At 38.2% G+C, this 24,782-nt stretch overlaps 1 protein-coding gene across 3 annotated transcripts in view; it reads left to right on the plus strand.

Annotated features, from left to right (window-relative positions):
- Nucleotides 1-24,782, plus strand: part of LOC126356133 (integrin alpha-PS1) — a 535,136-nt gene that overhangs the window by 497,440 nt on the left and 12,914 nt on the right. For all 3 annotated transcript variants that reach the window (XM_050006842.1, XM_050006841.1, XM_050006843.1), the window contains 4 exons: nucleotides 11,358-11,581; nucleotides 18,728-18,822; nucleotides 18,916-19,042; nucleotides 22,841-23,065. In XM_050006842.1, the coding sequence (XP_049862799.1) occupies nucleotides 11,358-11,581; nucleotides 18,728-18,822; nucleotides 18,916-19,042; nucleotides 22,841-23,059 (665 nt within the window). In that variant the 3' untranslated portion in view covers nucleotides 23,060-23,065. The remainder of the gene's footprint in view (nucleotides 1-11,357; nucleotides 11,582-18,727; nucleotides 18,823-18,915; nucleotides 19,043-22,840; nucleotides 23,066-24,782) is intronic.

The raw sequence follows: 24,782 nt of genomic DNA on the forward strand, positions 1-24,782 counted from the left end.
AAGTGGCAAGACGCAGTCAATACCTTCGCTGCACAGTGCCGATGGTACTGTTATCGACAACTGTGCCGCTAAAGCGGAGTTATTGAACGCAGTTTTCCGAAATTCCTTCACCAGGGAAGACGAATGGAATATTCCAGAATTTGAAACACGAACATCTGCTAGCATGAGTTTCTTAGAAGTAGATACCTTAGGGGTTGCGAAGCAACTCAAATCGCTTGATACGGGCAAGTCTTCAGGTCCAGATTGTATACCGATTAGGTTCCTTTCAGATTACGCTGATACTGTAACTCCCTACTTAGCACTCATATACAACCGCTCGCTCACCGATAGATCTGTACCTACAGATTGGAAAATTGCGCAGGTCGCACCAGTGTTCAAGAAGGGTAGTAGGAGTAATCCATTTAACTACAGACCTATATCATTGACGTTGGTCTGCAGTAGGGTTTTGGAGCATATACTGTATTCAAACATTATGAATCACCTCGAAGGGAACGATCTATTGACACGTAATCAGCATGGCTTCAGAAAACATCGCTCTTGTGCAACGCAGCTAGCTCTTTATTCGCACGAAGTAATGGCCGCTATTGACAGGGGATCTCAAGTTGATTCCGTATTTCTAGATTTCCGGAAAGCTTTTGACACCGTTCCTCACAAGCAACTTCTAATCAAGCTGCGGAGCTATGGGGTATCGTCTCAGTTGTGCGACAGGATTCGTGATTTCCTGTCGGGAAGGTCGCAGTTCGTAGTAATAGACGACAAATCATCGAGTAAAACTGAAGTGATATCAGTGTTCCCCAGGGAAGCGTCCTGGGACCTCTGCTGTTCCTGATCTATATAAATGACCTGGGTGACAATCTGAGTAGTTCTCTTAGATTGTTCGCAGATGATGCTGTAATTTACCGTCTAGTAAGGTCATCCGAAGACCAGTATCAGTTGCAAAGCGATTTAGAAAAGATTGCTGTATGGTGTGTCAGGTGGCAGTTGACGCTAAATAACGAAAAGTGTGAGATGATCCACATGAGTTCCAAAAGAAATCCGTTGGAATTCGATTACTCGATAAATAGTAAAATTCTCAAGGCTGTCAATTCAACTAAGTACATGGGTGTTAAAATTACGAACAACTTCAGTTGGAAGGACCACATAGATGATATAGTCGGGAAGGTGAGCCAAAGGTTGCGTTTCATTGGCAGGACACTTAGAAGATGCAACAAGTCCACTAAAGAGACAGCTTACACTACACTCGTTCGTCCTCTGTTAGAATATTGCTGCGCGGTGTGGGATCCTTACCAGGTGGGATTGACGGAGGACATCGAAAGGGTGCAAAAAAGGGCAGCTCGTTCTGTATTATCACGTTATAGGGGAGAGAGTGTGGCAGATATGATACACGAGTTGGGATGGAAGTCATTACAGCATAGACGTTTTTCGTTGCGGCAAGACCTTTTTACGAAATTTCAGTCACCAACTTTCTCTTCCGAATGCGAAAATATTTTGTTGAGCCCAACCTACATAGGTAGGAATGATCATCAAAATAAAATAAGAGAAATCAGAGCTCGAACAGAAAGGTTTAGGTGTTTGTTTTTCCCGCTCGCTGTTCGGGAGTGGAATAGTAGAGAGATAGTATGATTGTGGTTCGATGAACCCTCTGCCAAGCACTTAAATGTGAATTGCAGAGTAGTCATGTAGATGTAGATGTAGATGTATGTGAATACAGGGGTTGCTCGACCAGTGCATGTGGATTTTCATTACAGCACAAACGTGCATTCTGAGAGTTTACATAGGCGGAGAGGTGGAACCACGCCTCATCACTGAACTGTGCGTACTGTCCTCTGGGTAATAAATTGCTGAAACCGATAGCAAAATGTAATGCAGTTGTCTTCATCATTGGAATTCAGTTCCTGAACAACTGTAGACATGTATATCCACATGCTGGCTTTCTTTGGAGCTTTGTGACATTCCACATTCCTGATCTAAACGTCAAACAGATTTTGCAGAAGAGGCCAACAATTGTTGTTTCATGTCAGTTACTTCTTCTTCCGATAATGGCGGCCATCCCTCGCTATGAAGATCCAAAAGTGATCCACTGCTCGCCATGTTGTTCACAAACTTTTGTATGCTGGAGTTAGATGGCATATGCTGGCCACCAAACTGTTCAGCAAGTATTCGCTGACATTACTTAATGGAACCTATAATATAATATTGTTTCACAAGAAACCTGCACGCTTTAACAAAATAGCAATACATTATCACTAAACAATGAATGCTGAGCTCCAGCCACAGCAACACGCAGAAATACACTGTTGTATCAAACAATGTTACAGACTCCAGTGTTGCTATGTCAAACACCACAAATTACACGTTGCAGTTTCAGGGGAATTACTACTCATGTTTGTGGGGCTTCTTCTAAGTGGGACACCCTGTGTAAGGATACAGCATCTGTCTTACAACCTTATAACTCACTTCCATTTTGTCGTCTTGTTCATTTTGTGGTTGACTCGCTCCCATTTTATTGTGAATCCATATCTGATTGGCTGGTTTTCTTTCTCTCTGGTGTCTAAGTATTCCCCTATACTCCACTCTAAACAATATCCAACTTATTCATATATCATTGTTGTTAGTTTATACTGATGCCCTGACATTTATTAGAAACTTGGATTATACAGAACTGGTGCCAGGTGGTTTTAGTTTATGATTCATTTTGACTCTCAGTTAGATGTTAGAATGGCACCAAGTACAATTCATAATTCATATTCAGTTCTTCCAACCCCCCCCCCCCCCCCCCCTCCCCCACCTTGTAATGTGAAATTGCTGATATCTTTTTATTACACTACTGGGTAAAAGTATGGAAGTTGTAAAGTTATTCTTGTTATGTGTAATCAGTTATTATTATATCTCCTCTAATTATATACTTGGGGTAGTATATCACTGTAATGCAACAACACCAAGTGTCCATACAAATATGTCTCTTTGTGAAGTAATAATACTGATAAGTTTTTCTCTAAAGGGAGGAAAAATTCCTTGTGAATTAAACTGATGGAAAAAAGGATCTCACTAAAATGATTACAGAATATGGAAAGAGGCAGAATAGAACTGGTACTCATTGAGTGAAGAAAGAAATGAAATAAAGATCAGGAATGTTGAGATCAAAGATGACAGCTCCAAAGACAGGTACCCTTCCTTCTTACCCTCTGCCCCAATGCATGCACACATGCATGTGCCGACACACACACACACACACACACACACACACACACACACACACACACACACACACACACAAAGTCAGGAATTCTTCCCAAGGGGGAGGGGTGGGGGGTGCGGGGGAATATTAGTAGTCAGTCGTACAGAATAGACACCACTAGTTTGAATAAAAACACTCAAGCTTTTGACAGCTGTCTTCACCATTGGCATCAGGGCTAGCACAGTGTTCTGCTTATTCTGCAATAGTAGCATCTGGAACATTTGTCAGGAGGCAAGAGTGACAGTTTATAATGTGACACTGTCCCCTCGCACCACCTGACATCACTCGGTTCCGCAGTAGGACGGAGCTGCCCATCTTTCCTCCCGTCACTGTCCAAATTCTACACAAACTCTATTTTTTTTTAGGTATCCTTATGCCACATGAATTAGGTCAGGATAGATGATTAGCTTGCAAAAAGAAAAAAAGATGTTAAAAAAGTCATGGATGACTTTTGCAATATTTATTGACATTATAACTGACAATTACTTCTGTAAATAATCATTAATAAGCTATGTGACATTACATCATCATGAGTTTTGTAAGTGATATAAGTGATCCTCAGTGTTTCTACTAGCATAATCATTACCATTTAATATACACACATCAAAAATAATTTAACATCACCACGATTCCCACAACTCCTGAAGATAGACGTTGACTGTGGATGTTAAATCACAGACACAGTACTGTCCCTTTGACTGTAGAGAGATGTCACTAAACCAGTCCAAAGTTGTAAACAACCATATGTGAGCAGCACCTATTAGACAGAGGGGATCCGACAGCCAGCTGGTTCCATTCACTCCACGAGGAAGTGGGTATATGGCTCATGTTGTCTGTAGTTCAACTGTGTCTACACGGCCAATACCATGGTTCAATCGCATCTGCATTGTTACTTTGTGCCAGGAAGGGCCCTCAACAAGGGAAGTGTCCAGGTGTCTCAGGGTGAACCAAAACAATGTTGTTTGGGCATGGAGGAGATACAGAGAGACAGGAACTGTCAATGACATGCCTTGCTCAGGCCGCCCAAGGGCTACTACTGCAGTGGATGACCACTACCTACAGATTATGGCCTGACAGCAACGCTACTTTGTTGAGTAATGCTTGTCGTGCAGCCACAGGACGTCATTTTATGACTCAAACTGTGCACAATAATCAGCTTGATGCTCAACTTCACTCCTGACATCCACAGTGAAGTCCATCTTTGCAACCATGGCACCATGCAGCGCAATACAGATGGGCCCAACAACATGCCGAATGGACCGCTCAGGATTAGCATCACGTTCTCTTTACCAATGAGTGTCACATATTCCTTCAACCAGACAATCGTCAGAGACTGTTTGGAGGCAACCTGATCAGAGTGAATGCCTTAGACACACTGTCCAGCGAGTGCAGCAAGGTAGAGGTTCCCTGATGTTTTGGGGAGGCATTATGTGGGGTCAACATACGCCACTGGTGGCCATGGAAGGGGCCACATTGGCTGTATGATAACGTGAATGCCATCCTCCGACCGTTAGTGCAACCATATCAACAGCATATTGGCGAGGCATTCGTCTTCATCGTGCACATGTTGTGAATGACTTCCTTCAGGATAACGGCTTCACTCGACTAGAGTGGCCAGCATGTTGTCCAGACATGAGCCCTTTCGAACATGCCTAGGATACACTGGATACACTGAAAACAGCTGTTTGTGGACATGACCCACCAACCACTCTGAGGGATCTACGCCGAAACGCCATTGAGGAGTGGGACAATCTGGACCAACAGCGCCTTGATGAACTTCTGGATAGTATGCCATGACATATACAGGCATGCATCAATGCGAGAGGACGTACTACTGGGTATTAGAGGTACCGGTGTGTACACCACCTCTAAAGGTCTAGCTGTACGGTGGTACAACATGCAATGTGTGGTTTTCACGAGCAATAATAAGGGTGAAATGATGTTTATGTTGATCTCTATTCCAATTTTCCGTACGCATTGCGGAACTCTTGGAACCGAGATGATGCAAAACTTTTTTGGATGTGTATATATCATCTACAATCATCCCAGGTAGTGAAATATTGAAAGAATCTTATGAAGTGTCTTAAACAAACTACATGACCTTCCATTTTCATGGATAGTAGAATAGAGAACTATTTAGATCAAAAATTTATGTAACATATGTGTTCTTAGACCATCTGTTGTAACACAATGGTGAATGACTTTGATCAAGGATCATAAGTTGCATAAGTGTCCTCAAATAATTGTAAGTAGTATAAAATGAGTGATTTTTATAAAAAATAAATAAAAATCATCAACACCTGAGATAGAGCAAACAAAATATGTAAAGGACAAAAAATGCCATACATAACATTACTTAATCACAGATAGCCCAAAAGTGATTGAAATATTCAGAATACCACAAAACACTTCACATTAATTAACCATAAGTAGCTCAGTGGTGAATGAAATATCCAAAGGATCATAAATCCTGTATGTAATATTATTTCATCACTTGTATCTCAACTACGATTGAAATATGCAAGTGACCATAAGTGTCAAACATAATATTCCTTAAAGGGATCATAAATGCCATATTTGATCTTCTCTTGTACGCGGTATTAAGTACACCATCATTGAAAGATATACATATCACTATTCCTATGGTTTAACAATACATGTATCATTTTCTGCTCCTATGTTAAAGTGAGCCAAGCCCTTTTTAATCATCGTGTATTCAATTTTTAGTCCTTTTACAGTTGCCTAGACTATTGCTTGCACAGATTCTAGCTTTGTATCTTATAGTGGAAAGTATTTGTAATTGCAAACTGTTGAACATCCAAAGATCTGTGTCTCATGCAACAAAATATTGATATGTACTGGGACACTGGAGAACACTTCCAAAGTTCTGAACTTTGTCATAGTTTGTCAAACAAAGATGGGGTAAAAGTCGTAGGTGTAGTCAACTAAAAGGTGTAGTCAACAATAAACACAAAGCAACAGTTGTTCAGCAAGCATTATTTGTAATGAAAGATGGTGGGTAATGCCTGTGAGAGAGGATTATTTCTTTGTTTTAGCTGAAGCATGTGACCAGTTAAAATATTCTCTCAGTGCTGATGTTATAGTGTCATGGCCTCAGCATAATGAAGAAGAGTAGTAAAAGAAAATGTCTGTTTTTAAAGGGGATAGAATACTTCCCTTAATGTTAACACTAAGTTATTAGTACACTGTCTTATGTAAACATCACATATCAGATAAACAGACATCAAATGCTTCTGGACAACAAAAATCCAAACAACCATTTCTACAGTGCCGACAAAAATCTGTTGCATAAGTGTCCCGTCAGTTCAGCTGATGTGGAGTATTAAAATTGAATAACTTTTTCCAAACTGATTGCACACATCTGATGAAAGAGATGTGTTGACAGATAATGTAATATTTTGCTGGCTCTATTGTTCAAATAAATCATTGACTCACTCCTGTAAGGCTACAAAACTACAACTTAACATTTCAGTTACTTATAAATTTTTATTCTGCTCAGACACTTTAACCTGATTATTTTGTCAGAGATTTGTTTAGGTACCTAATTAAATTCTTGTCAGTGAAATATGTAATCCATTTTAAATCCTTATTTATTGTTTAAACTGTTCATTGGCCTCATTTTTCAGTACGTCACACTGTTTAATGACCTCAGAATGTAATTCCCTTGCCACCCTTGAAATCTTAGACAGTAATTTAGGTATCTAAATCTTCTGAGTCATGGACTTTATTCTTTCTTCTGAGAAGTAAGAGTGGTTGATTATTTTAATTATTATTCACTGAAAAATTATTTCTTCTCCAATTCTCTGTCTTCCATGGATTTAATTACTTATTTGGTTCATCATAATATTTTGCTGGTGAATTGCTTGCTAATGAGAATGTTGATAATCCTCAATAAATTTTCAATTCAAAATGCTAAATTTCTTTGTACTTTTCACTTACTATAAATCTTCTTTCTTGGCTTTTATCAATTCCCAGCAGAAAATTATTGTGGATCCTGTTGCCAGGGCACCAAAATGCAATTTTCCCCTTTATATATATGAATATGATTGTGTTCAGATTTTAAATGATTTCTTTTGTGACTCTGAATGTCTGCACCTAAAACTCAAATTCTGTTCTGACTATGTCGGTGCAGACCCAATGGACTACTTCACCAGTGCAGTTGTCTTGTACTGGAATCAAATAAGCTTCAACAAATGTTCAACTTTATATAGATAAAGGCAAAGTATTTCTTCTGTAAGTAACCCCATGCACAAAGACTTCTTGCATCTCAAAACATTACAGAATAGGGAACATTGCTTCCACTCGTAATGAATTGATACATAAGAATTTGACCTTAGAATGACATCAATTAACGTTTCAGTCAACATCTATCTTGCCAATGCATCATGCTGCATTGCTATGGCACATGCTTTTATTTGGTATTTCACCATATTACCCCAAACAGTGTCACCGACTCAAGGAGATTACACAAAGATCATGCAGGTACTGCAGCTCATGGAAATAATGCTATCACTATCCACAGCTTGAAAATACATGGTGCCCATCTGTGTATGTGTCACATGCAAAGAGACAACAAAACCTTAAAACAGCTTCTCATCGTTAACAACAGAACTATCATGCAGTTTAATTATCATGACCATCATTTGTCATCTAGGAAGAGGTAGGGTTATGCATCATTCTACCATGGTGCATCACAGTGCACTGTATTGGGGTAGTTTTGGGAATTTCTGCTTGTAAAATGTCAGAACACAAAAAGCACTGATTTTGTTGATTGCTTATGCATCCAAAGATCAATTTCATGTAAACTGTGTGGTTGTCCAGATAACAAGTAGAAAGTAAAAAGTGAAGCTGATCCCCCAACCCAATGGTTGGTCTGATCCTGCAGTGCTTTACTGGGCCTTGTCCTGTCGGAGGTGGTATGCCCTTACAGCCCTCTGAGCTTTGAACTTGCTTACCTTACCAGTTATCAGGGGCTATACTTTTGATGCGGGCTAGGAAAGGGAGTTGACATTATTCACATTAAAAGTTGTTGCCAGAAGTGAAATAAGCATTAAGTATCAGAAAAATTGTTTTAGATTCTCTGAAAACTGAATCCTGGAGCTTCAGATTTGTTCAAATGGTTCAAATGGCTCTGAGCACTATGGGACTCAACTGCTGTGGTCATTAGTCCCCTAGAACTTAGAACTACTTAAACCTAACTAACCTAAGGACATTACACACATCCATGCCCGAGGCAGGATTCGAACCTGCGACCGTAGCGTCAGATTTGTAATCTGACACTTGGGCACTGAGATACACACAGAATAATGTAGCATTTTGCTACTGTTGACATTTTTAAAAAGAAAGATGACAGAAAGATGTCTGGTAGCTAAACAGTAAACAATGTGGAGTTAGCACATACCAGATTAATTACGTAGTTACCTACTAATATTTGTTACTACACAGTTTGCACTGTGCATTGATTTAGGAATGAACATTTTGAATATAATGGACAGAGTTTCCCAGAAGAATAGAAGCCCCTGCTTTGATTGTATTTGCATTTGTTAACTTCTTCTAAACAGGCATTCAGTTTCTTTTCAAGTGCCTGTTGCCAATGAAGCAAGTGAATGGAACGTTCTATTAATAATAATAATAATAATAATAATAATAATAATAATAAGCTGTACTACTATATAAAGTCAAGATGATGTAACCAAAAATCTCAAAAGTTCTTGACCGAATTACTTCAAATTTTTACACAATACTCTAATAAATATTTGGGTGGACATGATATATATTTATATGTATAATATATAAAGGAGAAACATTGTTAGCAAACATCTTGGGAAGTTCTTAACTGATTTACTTAAAATTTTTTACATAATACTCATAAACATTTGAACAGACAAAGACTGCAATTTTTTTTAAATATACAGGGTGTTTTTATTAATGTTTAAAAATCCCCTCAGTGACATTGAGACAAGTAATTTAAAGTAAGAACAGGGCCACAAATGTTGGTAAATACCCCAAAAGTGGATGACAGATGTTGAACATGTGACATCAGCAGATGACGTACCTTGCAACATGTGCAGCAGTGGAGCCTATCAGTCTGTCACACCTGAGCATTCCAACCCAGGTCAGGTATTTAGTGAATGTTGTAACTTCTATCTTTACAACAGATCACATTTACAAATGGTGTTTGGAAACAGAGTCGCCTAGCAGAGCAATGTGTGGCACTTCCCGCTACTGGCAAGGGTAGGATTAGCAAGCCCAATTCCTACATGTGTGGCAAGGCAAGTCATCTGGCGATGTCACATGTTCCACATTTCTTGGCCACTTGTAAGGTATTTCACATCTGTGGACCCCAGGTGTGTTAATAAATTACTTGTCTCAGCGTCATCTATGTTGCTTTGGGGGTTTTTAAACATTAATAAGAATTACCCTATATATAAAGGGGAAACATTGTTAGCAAAAATGTCAAAAAGTTCTTGAGCAATTTACTCGACATTTTTATTAGGTTATATATTTTTATAAATAACAATGTACAGGTGTTTTAATAAAACTGACTATGAGAAAGAAAATGGTGCAGTTTGAAAATGTGTGGCTTCGTTTCCTTTCTCATAGTCAGTTGTAATTCTATAGCAATGTGCTGTGTTATTTTCTTCTCCTCAGTCGTTTTTAAGAGAAACCAGGAAAGCTTTATTTATGGCTTCTTAGCTTATGGTTAGAATACTATCATGGAATCTGAATTGTCCAAAAGTTTGTAATCCTACCAGTTTTCAAATTAATGTCATGTAAAATACTGTCATTGAAGCTACTATCCTCACAGATTAAGCAGTTGGAGAGGTCTTTCTGACATCCACATGTACCAAGAATGCCAACCAGTTTGCTCTTTAATTTAAGCATCTTCAATTCACAATCAAGGTTTTGTTTGCTATGACAATAAAGAAGGCTCAAGATCAAAGAGAGAGGGAAAGAGGATATGGACAGGGAAGGGAGAGAGGGGAGAAAATGGGTAGATAGAAAACAAAGGAGGGTATAGACAGAGACAGAGAAAAAGGAGATAGAGGGCAAGGGGGGAGTAGGAGATGGACAAGGAGAGGGAGGAGGAAGTGATGGACAGAGGGAGGGGGGAGAAGGAGATTAGGACGTACATCCGATTACCATACATATTCAGCAAATGCATAGCATAGCCTAGTTCCCCAGTAATAAAACATGTTCAGCTTTGAAATAAGTGAGTACAGCTCCTAAAAGCACATCATAGTGTCTGATCAGCTTCCATGGGTTCCAGAATTTCACTCATTCATTCGTTAATTCACTATGTTCTGTAGAGAGCACCATGGTGGTGGAACTTAAAGGAACTTTTACATTAACAACATAATTTGCACCAAGATAACTGTATAGTTATCACATAGTTTTGACTTGGGCAATCTGTCGTAGGTAATTTTGAATATTATGAATATGTAATGCAAACTTTAGATAACGCGGTAATGGAAACACGAGTAACCATTCAATTAACTGTATGGATTCAATTAACTGTATGGAACACATTCTTTTAATGCCAAAGGTACATGGAAATTCTGTTGTTAAAATTATTATTACTATTACTGTTGTTATTATTTCTTTCTTTCCTTTCTCAGACGTTATATCTGGTTAAAAATAGAAAGTGACGCGGACCTTGATCAAGCACGACTTCCTTTTAACTGTACGGTATATGTTACATTGCATTTAGGAACTTTCGGGTAATTGAACATGTATCAATAATTACAGATTTCTGTAGCTGTATATATATATGTTTGGATGTTGCTGTATTGCGTTGATGTACTGGTGGATATTATGTGGTATGACTCCTGTAGTTGATAGTATAATTGGTATAATGTCAACTTTATCCTGATGCCACATGTCCTTGACGTCCTCAGCCAGTTGGATGTATTTTTCAATTTTTTCTCCTGTTTTCTTCTGTATATTTGTTGTATTGGGTGTGGATATTTCGATTAGTTGTGTTAATTTCTTCTTTTTATTGGTGAGTATGATGTTAGGTTTGTTATGTGTTGTTGTTTTATCTATTATAATAGTTCTGTTCCAGTAATTATTATTATTATTATTATTATTATTTCAGCAATTGGTGGAGGACAGTGCTACATGGAACCAGAACAAGTTAACCCATTAGGGCTTGTCCAGAGACCAGGTGTTGATGAGACACCACTGGAGGCTCTTATTATGATATCAGACAATGAAGCCAATGCATCTGCCAGTACACGGAGAAAGCGTGATACTGAAATGGTTATCCGTGCAGAACTGCAAACTGATAAGGATGGAAGACAGAGACAAATAGTAACTATGGTCAGTGTAAAGCAATTAGTCTGTTTCTTTCTCTGTCACTTACATCTTTCTGATTTGGTTTCTTCTGGTGATGGAATTGCCTAAAATTCTGATGCCTAAGGATTGAAATTGTGTTTTTATTCATTTGTATGTGGTGTTTTCTTTCGCTTGCCTTTCCATAGTGGAGAAAGCTGAAATTATTGCCACATTTAAGAGCAAGTGCTCACTTATTCATAACATTCCCATTGTAGTTTTAAAGAGCCCATAAACTCCCCTCTAAGTCAAATCAGGGCATCTGGAGCAGCTGACATTGCCTCAGAATTACTAAGATCTTTCTGAGAACCAACCATGTCAAAACTGTCCCACTTAGTATGCGGGACATATGACGTAAACTAAGCATACTCTTTATTTGTGAGAACAAAACCATCTAGATTGCTTAACATACTTATTTATTACACAGTTTTTGCTACTACCATCATCATATACAAATAAGACATAGAACTTGCAAAACAATGTTCAGTGTACATACTAAAAGCATGTGCCTAATCGGGAAACCAACTAACAACTTCCTCTCAGACTGCAATTCTGCAATGTATTATATTAGTAATATTATTGACCATCTGTGAATGAGATTGAATGTTGTGAAAGATGTTTATTTATTTATTTACACATCAAGTTCCTTAGGATGAAATTGAGGAGCAAATCTCCAAGGTCATGGAATGTGTCAGTACATGAAATTACAACATAAAAGTAATAATAGATAAAAATAAAATGTTCATGAACCTGAAAAAAGTGAAGCCATAAGTTTAAGTGAACACAATCAACAATACAACAAGCATCAGCTTAATTTTTCAAGGAACTCCTCGACAGAATAGAAGTAGTGATCCATAAGGAAACTCTTCAGTTTAGATTTGAAAGTGCTGGATTACTGCTAAGATTTTAGAATTCTTGTGGTAAAATGGATGCAGCAGTATACTGCGCACCTTTCTGTACAAGACGTAAGGAAGTCTGATCCAAATGCAGGTTTGATTTCTGCCGAGTATTAACTGAATTAAAGCTGCTTATTCTTGGAAATAAGCTAATATTGTTAACAAGAAATAACATTAAGGAATATATATATTGAGAGGCCAATGTCAAAATACCCAGACTCATGAACTGAGGTTGACAAGAGGTTCGCAAACTTACACTACTTATTGCCCAAACTACCCATTTCTGAGCTAAAAATATCCTTTTAGAATGGGAAGAGTTACCCCAAAATATAATACCATACGACATAAGCGAATGAAAATAAGCAAAGTAGACTAATTTTCATGTCGAACGATCACTCACTTCAGATACCATCCGAATAGTAAAAATGGCAGCATTAAGTCTTCGAAGAAGTTCCTGAATGCGGACTTACCATGACAGTTCACTATCTATCTGAATACCTACAAATTTGAACTGTTCAGTTTCACTAATCATATGTGCATTCTGTGAAATTAAAAAGTCAAGTTTTGTTCAACTGTGTGTTGCAAACTGAGTCTTACTGTGATTTAGTGTTAGTTTATTTTCTACAAGCCACGTACTTATGTGATGAACTGCACTATTTGAAACTGAGCCAATGTTGCACACAACATCCTTTACTACCAAGCTAGTGTCATCAGTAGACAGAAATATTTTAGTGTTACCTGTAATACTAGAGGACATATCACATACATAAATAAGCAACAGGAGTGGCACCAACACTGATCCCTGGGGCACACCCCATTTGAGTGCACCGCACTCAGACCCCACATCACAGCGATTCTCAACACTGTGAATAATGACGTTTTGCTGTGTGTTGTTAAAGTAACAGGTGAACCAATTGTGAGCTACTCCCTGTATTCTGTAATGGTCCAACTTCTGGAGCAATATTTTGTGATCAACACAATCAAACGTCTTAGTTAAATCGAAATACGTAGCGTCCGAAACCTTTTGTTTAACCCATCCAGTACGTCACAAAGAAAAGAGAATATAGCATTTTCAGATGTTAAACAACTTCTGAAGCTGAATTGTACATTTGGTAGCAAATTGTGTACTATAAAATGATCAATTATCCTTACATACATAGCCTTTTCAGTAACTTTAGCAAACACTGATGGCATAGAAACAGCACTGATGGCATAGAAACAGGTCTAAATTTGTCTGCATTATCCCCTTCTCCCTTTTTACAAAGGGGCTTTATTAGTGAGTGCTGTAATTGTTCAGGAAACTGACCATTCCTAAAGGAGAAATTCCAAATATCGCTAAATGCAGGGCTAACATGTGTGGCACAGTACTTTAATACTCTGCTAGGCACTCCATCATATCCCTGAGAGTCCTTAGTCTTCAGCGATTTAATTATTGACTCAATCTCCCCCCTGTCTGTATCACAGAAGAGTATTTCAGACACCAATCATGGAAAGGCATTTTCCAGGAGAGTTATGATTCCCTGTGGAAACTAAATTTTTATTTAATTCACCAGCAACACTCAGAAAATGATTGTTAAATACAGTACATATATCTGAATTATCAGTAACAGAAATACTTTTACTACTAACTGACTTTGTAGCATCGACCTTGTGTTGCTGGCCAGACACTTTCTTCACAACTGACCATATGGTTTTAATTTTATCCTGTGATTTAACTATTCTATTTGCATACCACATCCTCTTTGCCTTTTTAATAACATTTTTATGCACCTTACAATACTGTTTGTAACAGGCTACTGTAGCTTGATTGTGACTACTTCTAACATTTTGATATAATTCCTGCTTTGTTCTACATGATATCCTTATCCCACTAGTTAGCCACCCAGGCTGCCTTTTACTGTTAGTACCCAATTTTGAACATTCTAATGGAAAACAACTCTCAAAGAGCATGAGAAATGTGTTAAGGAAAGCATTATATTCATCATCTATGTTATCGGCACTATAAAAATCTTCCACTCTTGTTCCTTGACGAGGTTTAAAAAACTCTCTCTTGCTGTTGGATTAACTTTCCTACATAGTTCGTAATTATATGTGACATTTGATTGAGTACAAAAGCCTTTTAGTGTTAAAATTTGAGCCTCATGGTCTGGAAGGCCATTCACCCTTTTAGTAACAGAATTGCTATCTAGTAATGAAGAATGAATAAAAATATTGTCTGTGGCTGTGCTACTTTTCCCCTGCACCCTAGTCAGGAAACACAGTCTGCATCAGATCATATTAATTTAGGAGATCTACCAACATCCTTTTTCTTGCACTGTCATATACAAAATTAATATTGAAGTCACCACATATAACTAATTCTGGTACTTCCTACAAAGTGAATCAAGAACACCCCTCTACCTTGAGCAGAAATGCTCTGAAGTCAGAGTTAGGGGACCTACAAACAATAACAATTAGAAGTTTAGTTTCACTAAATTCAACTGTCCCTGCACAACATTCAAATACCTGTTCAGTGAAGTGCCATGATACATCTATGGACTGAAATGGAATACAGTTTTCTATGTACATGGCCACTCCCCCACCCTGCAAGGAACTCCTTGAAAAACAGCCAGCTAATCTGTATCCTGCTAAAGGGAGCCTCTGAATTGTCAAATTTTGTGCAATACATTGACGGATCTACTGAAATCAGATTTTTTTGCACAAACTGGTTTTTGGCGTGTGCAGTCTCTGGCTGATACTGTATGATAAACAGTTCATTTTGTGTGATTTACTGTCTTGTGTAAACCAAATTGCGAAAATGATTTCGAAGTCGGTGGAAAACATGTTCATTTTAGAATTATTGGAAACATATAAATGATTTGTCAGCCTTATGGTCATCAGAAGAAAACCAAGCAATACTGTCTCCATTGTTGTATATATATAGGGAGATGTACACAGAAGCAAATAAGCTTCACGTAGTAAAGAGATTAAATTCATTTTGGACAAATCATGGGAAGATGCTGCCTTGCAGGAATAGTGTCTCACAATTGAGTGCCCTTTTTCTTAATTATTGGTGTAACTGTTTGGAAAAGTACATCAAATGAGCAAATATTCATCCTCTAAAAGTTCTAATAATCACTTGTCACACTTGTGCTTAAGTCACTTTGTAAATTTTCAAGGTTCAGTCTTCCTCTCTACTTACACCACTGCCTCACCCATCTATGCCTCTACTCTCCTTTCCATGAGTGAAAAGCAAGCCCAATGGCCAAATAATAGCTGGTGTCCGTATACAGCATGTTTGCAACTTCATGAGTTGACATGTATTTTCTGCAGTATCACTTTGCTGTCTGGAAACTACTGTCATTACATTGTAGAATATTCTTGCCCAATATTATTGATAGTCTACTGATCACTTTGGTAAACTATACATTAATAAGTCTTGGTTGCAAAATAGAATACTGACATGAATTATCTATAGAAGGATGGAATGAGTAGTACAGGCTGACCTGGGAAAGATCAATTGCAGTTCCTCATTAGACAGGTCAAAAAAAAGGGGGGGGGGGGGACAAACCCATATTTACAGCATTTGTGGGTGTAGAGCAAGCATTTGATCAGTGTTGACTGACAAAAACTCTTCAAAATTCTGAAGATATCTGGGATAAAATACCAGGAGCAAAATACTATCTTCAACATACAGAGAGATTTGGTTCATAGAACATCCACGACTGAGAGGCATGATAATTAATTTAGGGAGATCCACTTCAGATGTATTAAATATTTATTCAAACCATGACTGTTTTCAAGATTTTAAAATCCAATCTCTCTACATTAATCAACAACTTATAAAGGGCTGAAGGACATGAAGGAGAGGCATTAACTGGCGAGGCAACAAGAGAGGATTGCAGCCCATTTCTGTCATCCAGTCTGTACATAAAGTAAACAGAAAACAAGGAGCAATTTGGTACAGGAATTTAAGTTAGGGAGAAGAATTAAAAACTTTGTTTGCCAGTAACACTGTAATTCTACTAGACATGTCAAACCACTTGGAAAATTGGTTGAATGGAATAAATAGTGTCTCGAAAAGCGGTTATAACATAACCAGTAATAAAAAAGAGAAGAAGACTCAGTTCATGCACGACAGTGTGTGGTACCAATATGTTCCAAAAAGCCGCATGAAAAAATGTGATTTTTCAGTGGGTCATCTCGGGATGTGTTAAACACAGAGAGGAGGAGTCAAGTGTTTCGGAGAGCCCTCGGCCTTACGACCATTTGTATACCTATTGGAAGAATGGTAATATTCTAGCTATCCTACAGCACAGTGTCAAAGTTTAAGCATTAGACACTTCCTCCACCCCAGGCAAATTTAGCAAATCAGTTGGTTCTTTTGCATTAGGTATGACCAATGGTGGAACTTAGGTGGCTTATAAAAGCACCATTTTTTCATGAGCAGTACCAAAGTACCGATTGTGGGATAGCCCCTTCTATAATATCAATTCATGACAGATCTTCAAAATTTTTACCATATATTCATAAGGTGATGGTCTCAGAGGACATTCATTCTTTTTTCAATATTGTTGCCCATTATCGATAGCCAGAGGTGAGAAAAGTAATCAGAAAAAAATAAGCAAACGATTTTGTGCTCGCCATGTGTTATGCATACCTATTTCTTGTGTTTATAGGTAAAAATATATAACTGTGTCAAAGTATACAAACTAACTGTAAGAACTTTACTGATCTATGGAATTGGTTTCATGTAAGTGGCACACACTTCTCTCAGAACAAAATGGGGAACCAGCTACCTCAATCCTCATTCTGCCATCAATATTTTGGTGCCCGAACATATTCAGCTTTTTTGTGTGCCAAAGAGAGTAACACAGAGGCAGTGGCAGTGGAAGAGAGAGGAGACATTGCCAGTGGGAGAGAAAGAGGTGGTAAACAGTGATTGTGTCAGAGAGAAAGTGCCAATGCAACAGAGAGATGGATAAAGGCAATAGAAATTGGAGCAAAAGAGAGAGGAGATATTGATGGCCACTGAGAAACAGCGGCAGAAAAAGAAAAAAAGAGAGATTGATGGAGGTGGAAGCAATGGGAGCAACTTTTTGAGTTGCCGAGGTATGATGGAGACAGTGGCAGTGGAAAAGTATGACAACAGGAGACAGTGTAACTGAGAGTAAGTTAGAGAGAGGTGACTGTGGTGGGATACACTGTAAATCAGTGGTAGAAAGAGGAGACAGAAACAATATAAAGGGTGAGTGAGGAGACAAGGTACATGCTTTGAGGTTTGGTAGTATCAATGATTCTGAACAAAAAATGTTCATATGGACATTTGCCCTATTCCAATTGGTTTCCAAGATTGGACACATTTAATATCACTTTTGTATGTTTTTCTTTAGTTACTCGAAAACCACACCGTACCGTGAAAACGTGATGCACTACAAATGTATAGTACATTAAATTTTCTATCAAAAAGGTCCTATTCATTTTCTCTCTAGGATAGTTTGCATGAAGAGAGTGCGAGAATATTGGAAATCCCATGTGATGCTCATTGGAGATAATTAGTACACACGTGATAATTACTGTGGGACAGAACTGGTGACAGATCATTCACCTACAGTGAGAAGATATTGGACCTAACACCAAATCCTGAGGCATGCCTGATATTATCTGTCTCCATTTTTCACTTTTTTAGAAGATTTATTAGATCACTCGCAACACTACAATAAAAAAAATAATAAACTACTCTTGGGCAGTTTAGTAACTTCTTGAAGACAGATGTATAAATCAGTAGGCCTTTGTCCTGCTGAAATACGTCCTGAAGAAATGTACACTGAATTGTACTGAAATATCTGCTTTCTAGCTTTCTATTTTGTGGCCTTTCTGTGTACAATTAAGGTACCCCCAGTGGCTTTGTTGAGTTATTAAAATTTCAGCTGGTTGTCAACAGTAATTGAAACAGTGGCAGTGCCACTTGTCTTTGCAGCAGTATAGTGATTCATGGTGGGAAGCTTCAGTTATTTCCTTTTTGGAGAGACATTCAAAGACAGAATTCAAACTTCTAGCTTTTATTTTTCTGTTTTGTATTTCAGCCTCTGGTTTGTCAGCAAGTGTCTGTATAGTAATTTCAGTATCATTTAGTGTAAAAAATAAAATTCAGATCCTCAACAAACTGTAATAGTTGAAGTCTAAGTATTCACAACAAATAAAATTTGCAATCTTTTAATCTAACTGATGTGGTAATATTATGCATAATCTTTTTCAGAGTTGTTCCCAAGGCTCTGCCAAATGCATCAGATTTCGCTGCTCAGTAAGAAACCTGCAGATGAAACAAGAAGCTGTTATCAAAATAAGATCCAGGTGAAACCTGTTATATTTATGATACAAGTAAATACAGTAATTTAAATGCGTACTGAGTTACATTGTTTTTCATTACACTTGTTCTCTGGCCAGGCTCTGGAATTCAACACTGGTTGAAGACTACCCAAAAGTTGACTCCGTGCGAATACGTTCTCGTGCCAGGATAGAGCTGCCAGAGAGTCCAGCCATTCATCAAAATACAGCTGATGATGAAGCAGAGGTTTGTATCTCTCCTCGAAGTGCAGAAAAAGAGAGAGAGGGGGGGGGGGGGGGGGGGGGAGGGTGGAGGGGGAGAGGGGTTAAGGGAGGGGGAGAATTACAGTAATATCAGAAAATTGAGTCCACCTTGATGCAAAACACCTTGTTATTCTTTTATTTCTTTATTCTCCCAAACTAGTTTTGGCGACAAATATCACCATCATCAGTGTGTGTGTGTGTGTGTGTGTGTGTGTGTGTGTGTATTTTTAATTGTATGTTAGAGCATGTTTTAAGCAATTATTGTTTGTGACATATTTTCTGTGCACTTTTTTTTCAGTTCCATTAGATAATATATATACTCCTCTTTTAAGGCAAAACTAAATGTAACGCAATATGTTTGTTAGAATACCTGCTACAGTAACTAAATCATAAACTCCGATTTACTACAAATAATATTATGCACAGAACAAAGATACCTTCTCAAAAAGGCACTTTTATTTGCATCGATTTATAATGAAATTCAGGGTGATCTATTCTTTTCTATTAATACTGAATCACAAACACTGATTTGCTATGAAATAAATTACCTGAAAACACTCGTACTGGCAACTTACGAAAATATAGTTTTGCAAGTGTCCAAAAATTCTCATAAATAAACTTCTTCTCATATAATTATACAATACAATTAGAGGTTTTTAATGAGGATAGGCCCACTATTCTCAAAAAATTTATAAGACCATAAATAAGTTTAAGCCTACAAGTGACAAGAACAGTAGGAATTTATTGCAGCACTCGCGTATATTCGAAATTTCACAATACAAATGGGTATTGATACAGTCAGTGAAAGATTATTCGGAACTGATGTTCACAGTAAAATATGCAAATCTAGAATTTGAAATCAGCACACGAATCTTGCAAACACAGTCTCATACTAAAGAAAATGCCAGTCGACTTTTACATACAAATAAACATGTGAATTGCACAGATTTTTACTTAGTTGTGTCTTTGCTGTAGAAGAATACTGCAGTGTAAGTTCATCTCGGTCAGAATCTAGAAAAATGTGCAGCATCAACAAAGTGGCTAACAATGCAATGTGTCACAGTGAGTGAAACATTTTTGTTTCTGTTCTGTACATAATTAATGGACATTCTAAATGAGTTTTTCACTCTGAAATTCTATTACATTTGTAGTATCTTCAGAAGTTCTCTATTCAGTGTATTTAACTATATAATTAGTAGACATTGTGCAGCATGTGTGAACTACAGTGCTGTTATTCAAGTACATACTATACCTGATTTCACAGGAGCTTATATGACTACCTCCACTCTCCAGCCCTTGGCAGCTCTTGCAGTATTTGCCACTAGTAAATATACTTTAGATGTATATTAATACAACATACTTTTTTTCTGCTTCTCTTTTGTTAATTTATACCTTGACCTATTTCATACCCCTACTTTATCAATGGTTCTACTGAACATGATGAATGGAAGAATGAAATCTTTTCAGACTTATACAAGGTGTACAACTTCGTTTCCGCCGTTTGTTGATAGATGGTGACAACGGTAAGCAACGGTCGAAAGAAACAGATTGGTGATGTCAGGCAGTTAGCTTGGACCTTGGTCAACATAACCTCATTCAAACATTAGTCGATTTGTGTCTGCATCATAAAGTTGTTCTTGATTGAAAATGTCAGTTTACGAGCCTAATTCTTGTCATTTGCAGGATGTGTTTGTTTTGTTGCGATGTGAAGGAAACAGCAGCTGAGTCTCATCGAATGCTCTCAAGTACGTATGATAAGGACACTATTAGTGAAAGAATGTGTCATGAGTCATTTCAACACTTAAGAATTGGCGCAGTTAGCGGGAGTGACACAACAAGCCATTTCAAAATGTCTCAAGGCTATGAACATGATTCAGAAAGAAGGAACTTGGGTCCCGTGTGTGCTGAAACCAAGAGACGTTGAACGGCGTTTGTGTGTTTGCGAACAGTTGCTTCAGAGGCAAAAATGGAAGGGATTTCTGCATTGCTTTGTGACCAGGGACGAAAAATTATGTTCATTACAATAACTGTAAATGCAAAAAAATCATGAGAATATCCCCGCCATGCTTCCACGTTGATGGCCAAACCGAATATTCAGTGTTCCAAGATCATGCTATGCATTTGGTGGGACCAGCTCAGCATCATGTACTATGAGGTGTTAAAACCAAGTGAAACAATCACAGGTGCTTGTTATCGAATGCAATTAATGTGTTTGAGCAGAGCATTGAAAGACAAATGGCTGCAATACAGCAAGCGGCATGATCAAGTGATTTTGCAGCATGACAAGACTCGAGGCCATGTTGCAAAAGAGGTCAAAACGTACTTGGAAACATTAAAATGGGAATTCCTACCCCACGTGCCGTATTCTCCGGACATTGCTCCCACTGACTATCACCTGTTTAGATCAATAGTGCTTGTCCTGATTGACCAACACTTCCGATCTCATGAAGAAGTTACAAATTGGATCGAATCATGGATCGCTTTAAAAGATGAACAATTTTTTCGACATTGGGTTTGTACACTGCCTGAAAGATGGGAGAAAGCAGTGGCCAGCCATGGAAAATACTTTGAATGATACATGTATATCCAATTTGTTTCATTAAAGCCTCAAATGTTGGGGAAAAAACGGCGGAAGCAAAGTTGTACACCTTGTAGTTGGGAATAATAAACTCACTATCAGTAAGGTATGGATTTGATATTACTCTGCTGTACATTTTCAGAGCAGGACATATTGAATTGGATGCTGAAGTGTTTGACAACAATACTTCCCTGAATCTACTCAGTTACAGAGATTTCAGTATTCTGATCTGGTGAAACTCCTCAAAGGCATTTCTGACTGATGGCTATTGATGAAGCACTTCCCAACCAAATAAGAAAATTAGTGAATTGACTAGAATTTTGCTGAGGGTGGCATTCGTGGGAAAGCTATATAGTAGAAGCCCCGTTGCTGTTACATTGGTTTCCTCCAATATAGCATTGTGCTACAGTGAATTACAAAAACCTCATTCTTGAAAATCAGTTGAGTTAATTTAATTTGTAATTTTTGATGTCTGTCATACGTAACGTTACAGTACTTCTGAGCATATGTTGTTACAGCAGGCAACGTTTTCTGTTTATCGATGTTCAGTATCATCATCTGTAAATCTTAATATTAAATCAAATTTTTTGAACCATCATTGTATAGTCTGTTAATTTTTGTTAATTTAAAAGTTGTGTTGACAGACCTGACTGTCTTTGACATGGTGCAGCTACGTTTAAACTTATCAGAAAGAAGTAACAGTATATCACATATTTTTGCTTAGTGCGAAAAGAATCATGAACTGAGGATGTTAAAACATCTTGGCTAATTAAAACTGTGTGCTGGACTGGGTCTCAGACCTTGGACCTGTGCCTGGCAAGTGCTCTACTGACAGGTATGCAAGCACAACTCAGTACCTCGTCTCCTACTTAGAAACTTCACAGAAAGTCTACCGCATACCTTGCAGTCCTAGCAATCCTGGAAGAAAAGAAGACCACTTGCCAGTGAAAGGCAAATTCCTAGGCTGGAGTCCAAATCTGTCACAATTTTAATATGTTGCAAGAGAGAAATCGGCACAGACTCCATTCCAGAGCGAAGCTTCATTCTGGATGCAAAACCAAGGATGTTTGCCCACTGCTTCCCAGTTTAGTGGTGCAACTTGCACATTCTTTGGAATGTCAGTATGAAAATGATTTAATATCCAGCAACAGGATATTTTGCCCATACATAACTTTGTTTGATATTGCGTATAAACTTTTGCAGGCTGAAACAGAAGCTTTCCCAGATAAACTGGAACAACAAGAGGCAGAATCTGTACCCGTATGGATTATTATAGTAGCCATTGTAGCTGGACTACTGCTACTCATTCTGCTAACATTGGTTCTGTGGAAATTGGGCTTCTTCAAACGTCGGCGACCTGATCCAACACTATCTGGCAATCTTGAGAAACATCGTGAAGAAAATGGTGATTATGCATCATAGTAAAAGGTATGAAATGAAATTTGTAATTTATTTTTTAAAACTAATAACACAGTACCTGTCTTTAATGTAACATGAGAAGTTTTTCCCAATATTTTTCTGAAGCTCCAGCAAACTGATTAAAGTTTTGATAGAGATTTATGGAAAAAGTCTGGATTAAAAGTGATCTCACGCACAACAGAATAGTAAAATATTGCCATAGAAATGAATATTTTGTTGTTTTGGTTTGAAGTATGCGCTGTTGAATTTCAAAACTGGTCAGATTGTACAATGCTTGTGATAAATGGTACACAGCCCATGGGCCATTTTTATAGCTAAAACATGTTACACAATAAGGAAAGCAACTAGGAGAATCTCTATGAAAATAGTGAAAAAGATGGCATCAGTAAAAGTGTGACTAATAATAATTGTTTTCTGAGTGACAAAAATATTCAAACAACTCTTTTTAAACATGTACTGAGTGTCCCACAACCTCTGTACCAATTATTCTTCTCAAATTCTGTTTATCCAATTTCTGTTGTCTAAAGTGTAATGATGGGGCACCCTTAATGTCCATTTGACAACTAGGTCATTAGAGATGGAGCACAAGCTTGAACTGAGGAAGGAAATTGACTGTACCTGTCAGAGGAGCCATTATGGGATTTGCCGTAAGTGATTTATGGAGACCACAGGAAACCTGAAGCTGGATACCCAGATGGGAATTGAATTGCCACCCTTCCAAATAAAAGCACAATTCTTTAACAGTCATGATGTTCCACTCAGTGCTGGGAACCTTAGGACACAAAGTAACTGTCAGAATTTCAAATGAGATGATGATACCAAATTATTATACACAGGGCATCCAATAAGTAATGCAACACACATTTGTTTATGAAAGCAGGTTGGTTTTAGTCAGAATTCCAGTACATCGTATTATTCCTCACTCTTTTGGCTACAAAAAACCCATTTTACAACATAATATCTGTTTTTGTGACAGCCTTGCACCACCTTACTTGGAGGGCCTGTATGCCCCCACGGCACCACTCTAGTTTTTGACATTGACATTGGAACCAATAATCTGCTGTATCAAAAACCTCCCCATCATCCACTACTGTTTCCTGCAGAGTGCATCCTGGGGCGAACAGATAGAAGTCAGAATGTGTGAGATCAGGGCTGTAGATTGGATGAAGAAGAGCAGTCCGGTGAAGTTTTGCAAGCCCCTCTTAAGTGCACAGACTTCTGTGAGGCCTTGCGTTGTCAAGGAGAAGGTGAAGTTCATTTGAATTTTTGTGGTAATATTCCAATATTGCAGGAGTCATGGCTGTGTGAGGCCAGCTGGCTTGTGGAAGATTGGATAGATTTGCGCAAACTTGGTGCTATGATGGCAAGACTCATCACCTAATGACTCACCATGCTTTTGTTCACTGCCAGGTCCCTGTAGACATTTTGCAAATGAAACTTCCTGGCAGATTAAAACTGTGTGCCCAATCGAGACTCGAACTCGGGACCTTTGCCTTTCGCGGGCAAGTGCTCTACCATCTGAGCTACCGAGGCACAACTCACGCCCGGTACTCACAGATTTACTTCTGCCAGTACCTCGTCTCCTACCTTCCAAACTTTACAGAAGCTCTCCTGCGAACCTTGCAGAACTAGCACTCCTGAAAGAAAGGATATTGCGGAGACATGGCTTAGCCACAGCCTGAGGGATGTTTCCAGAATGAGATTTTCACTCTGCAGCAGAGTGTGC

This window comes from Schistocerca gregaria, chromosome 3, assembly GCF_023897955.1.
Source record: "Schistocerca gregaria isolate iqSchGreg1 chromosome 3, iqSchGreg1.2, whole genome shotgun sequence".
Classification (NCBI taxonomy): Eukaryota; Metazoa; Arthropoda; class Insecta; order Orthoptera; family Acrididae; genus Schistocerca; species Schistocerca gregaria.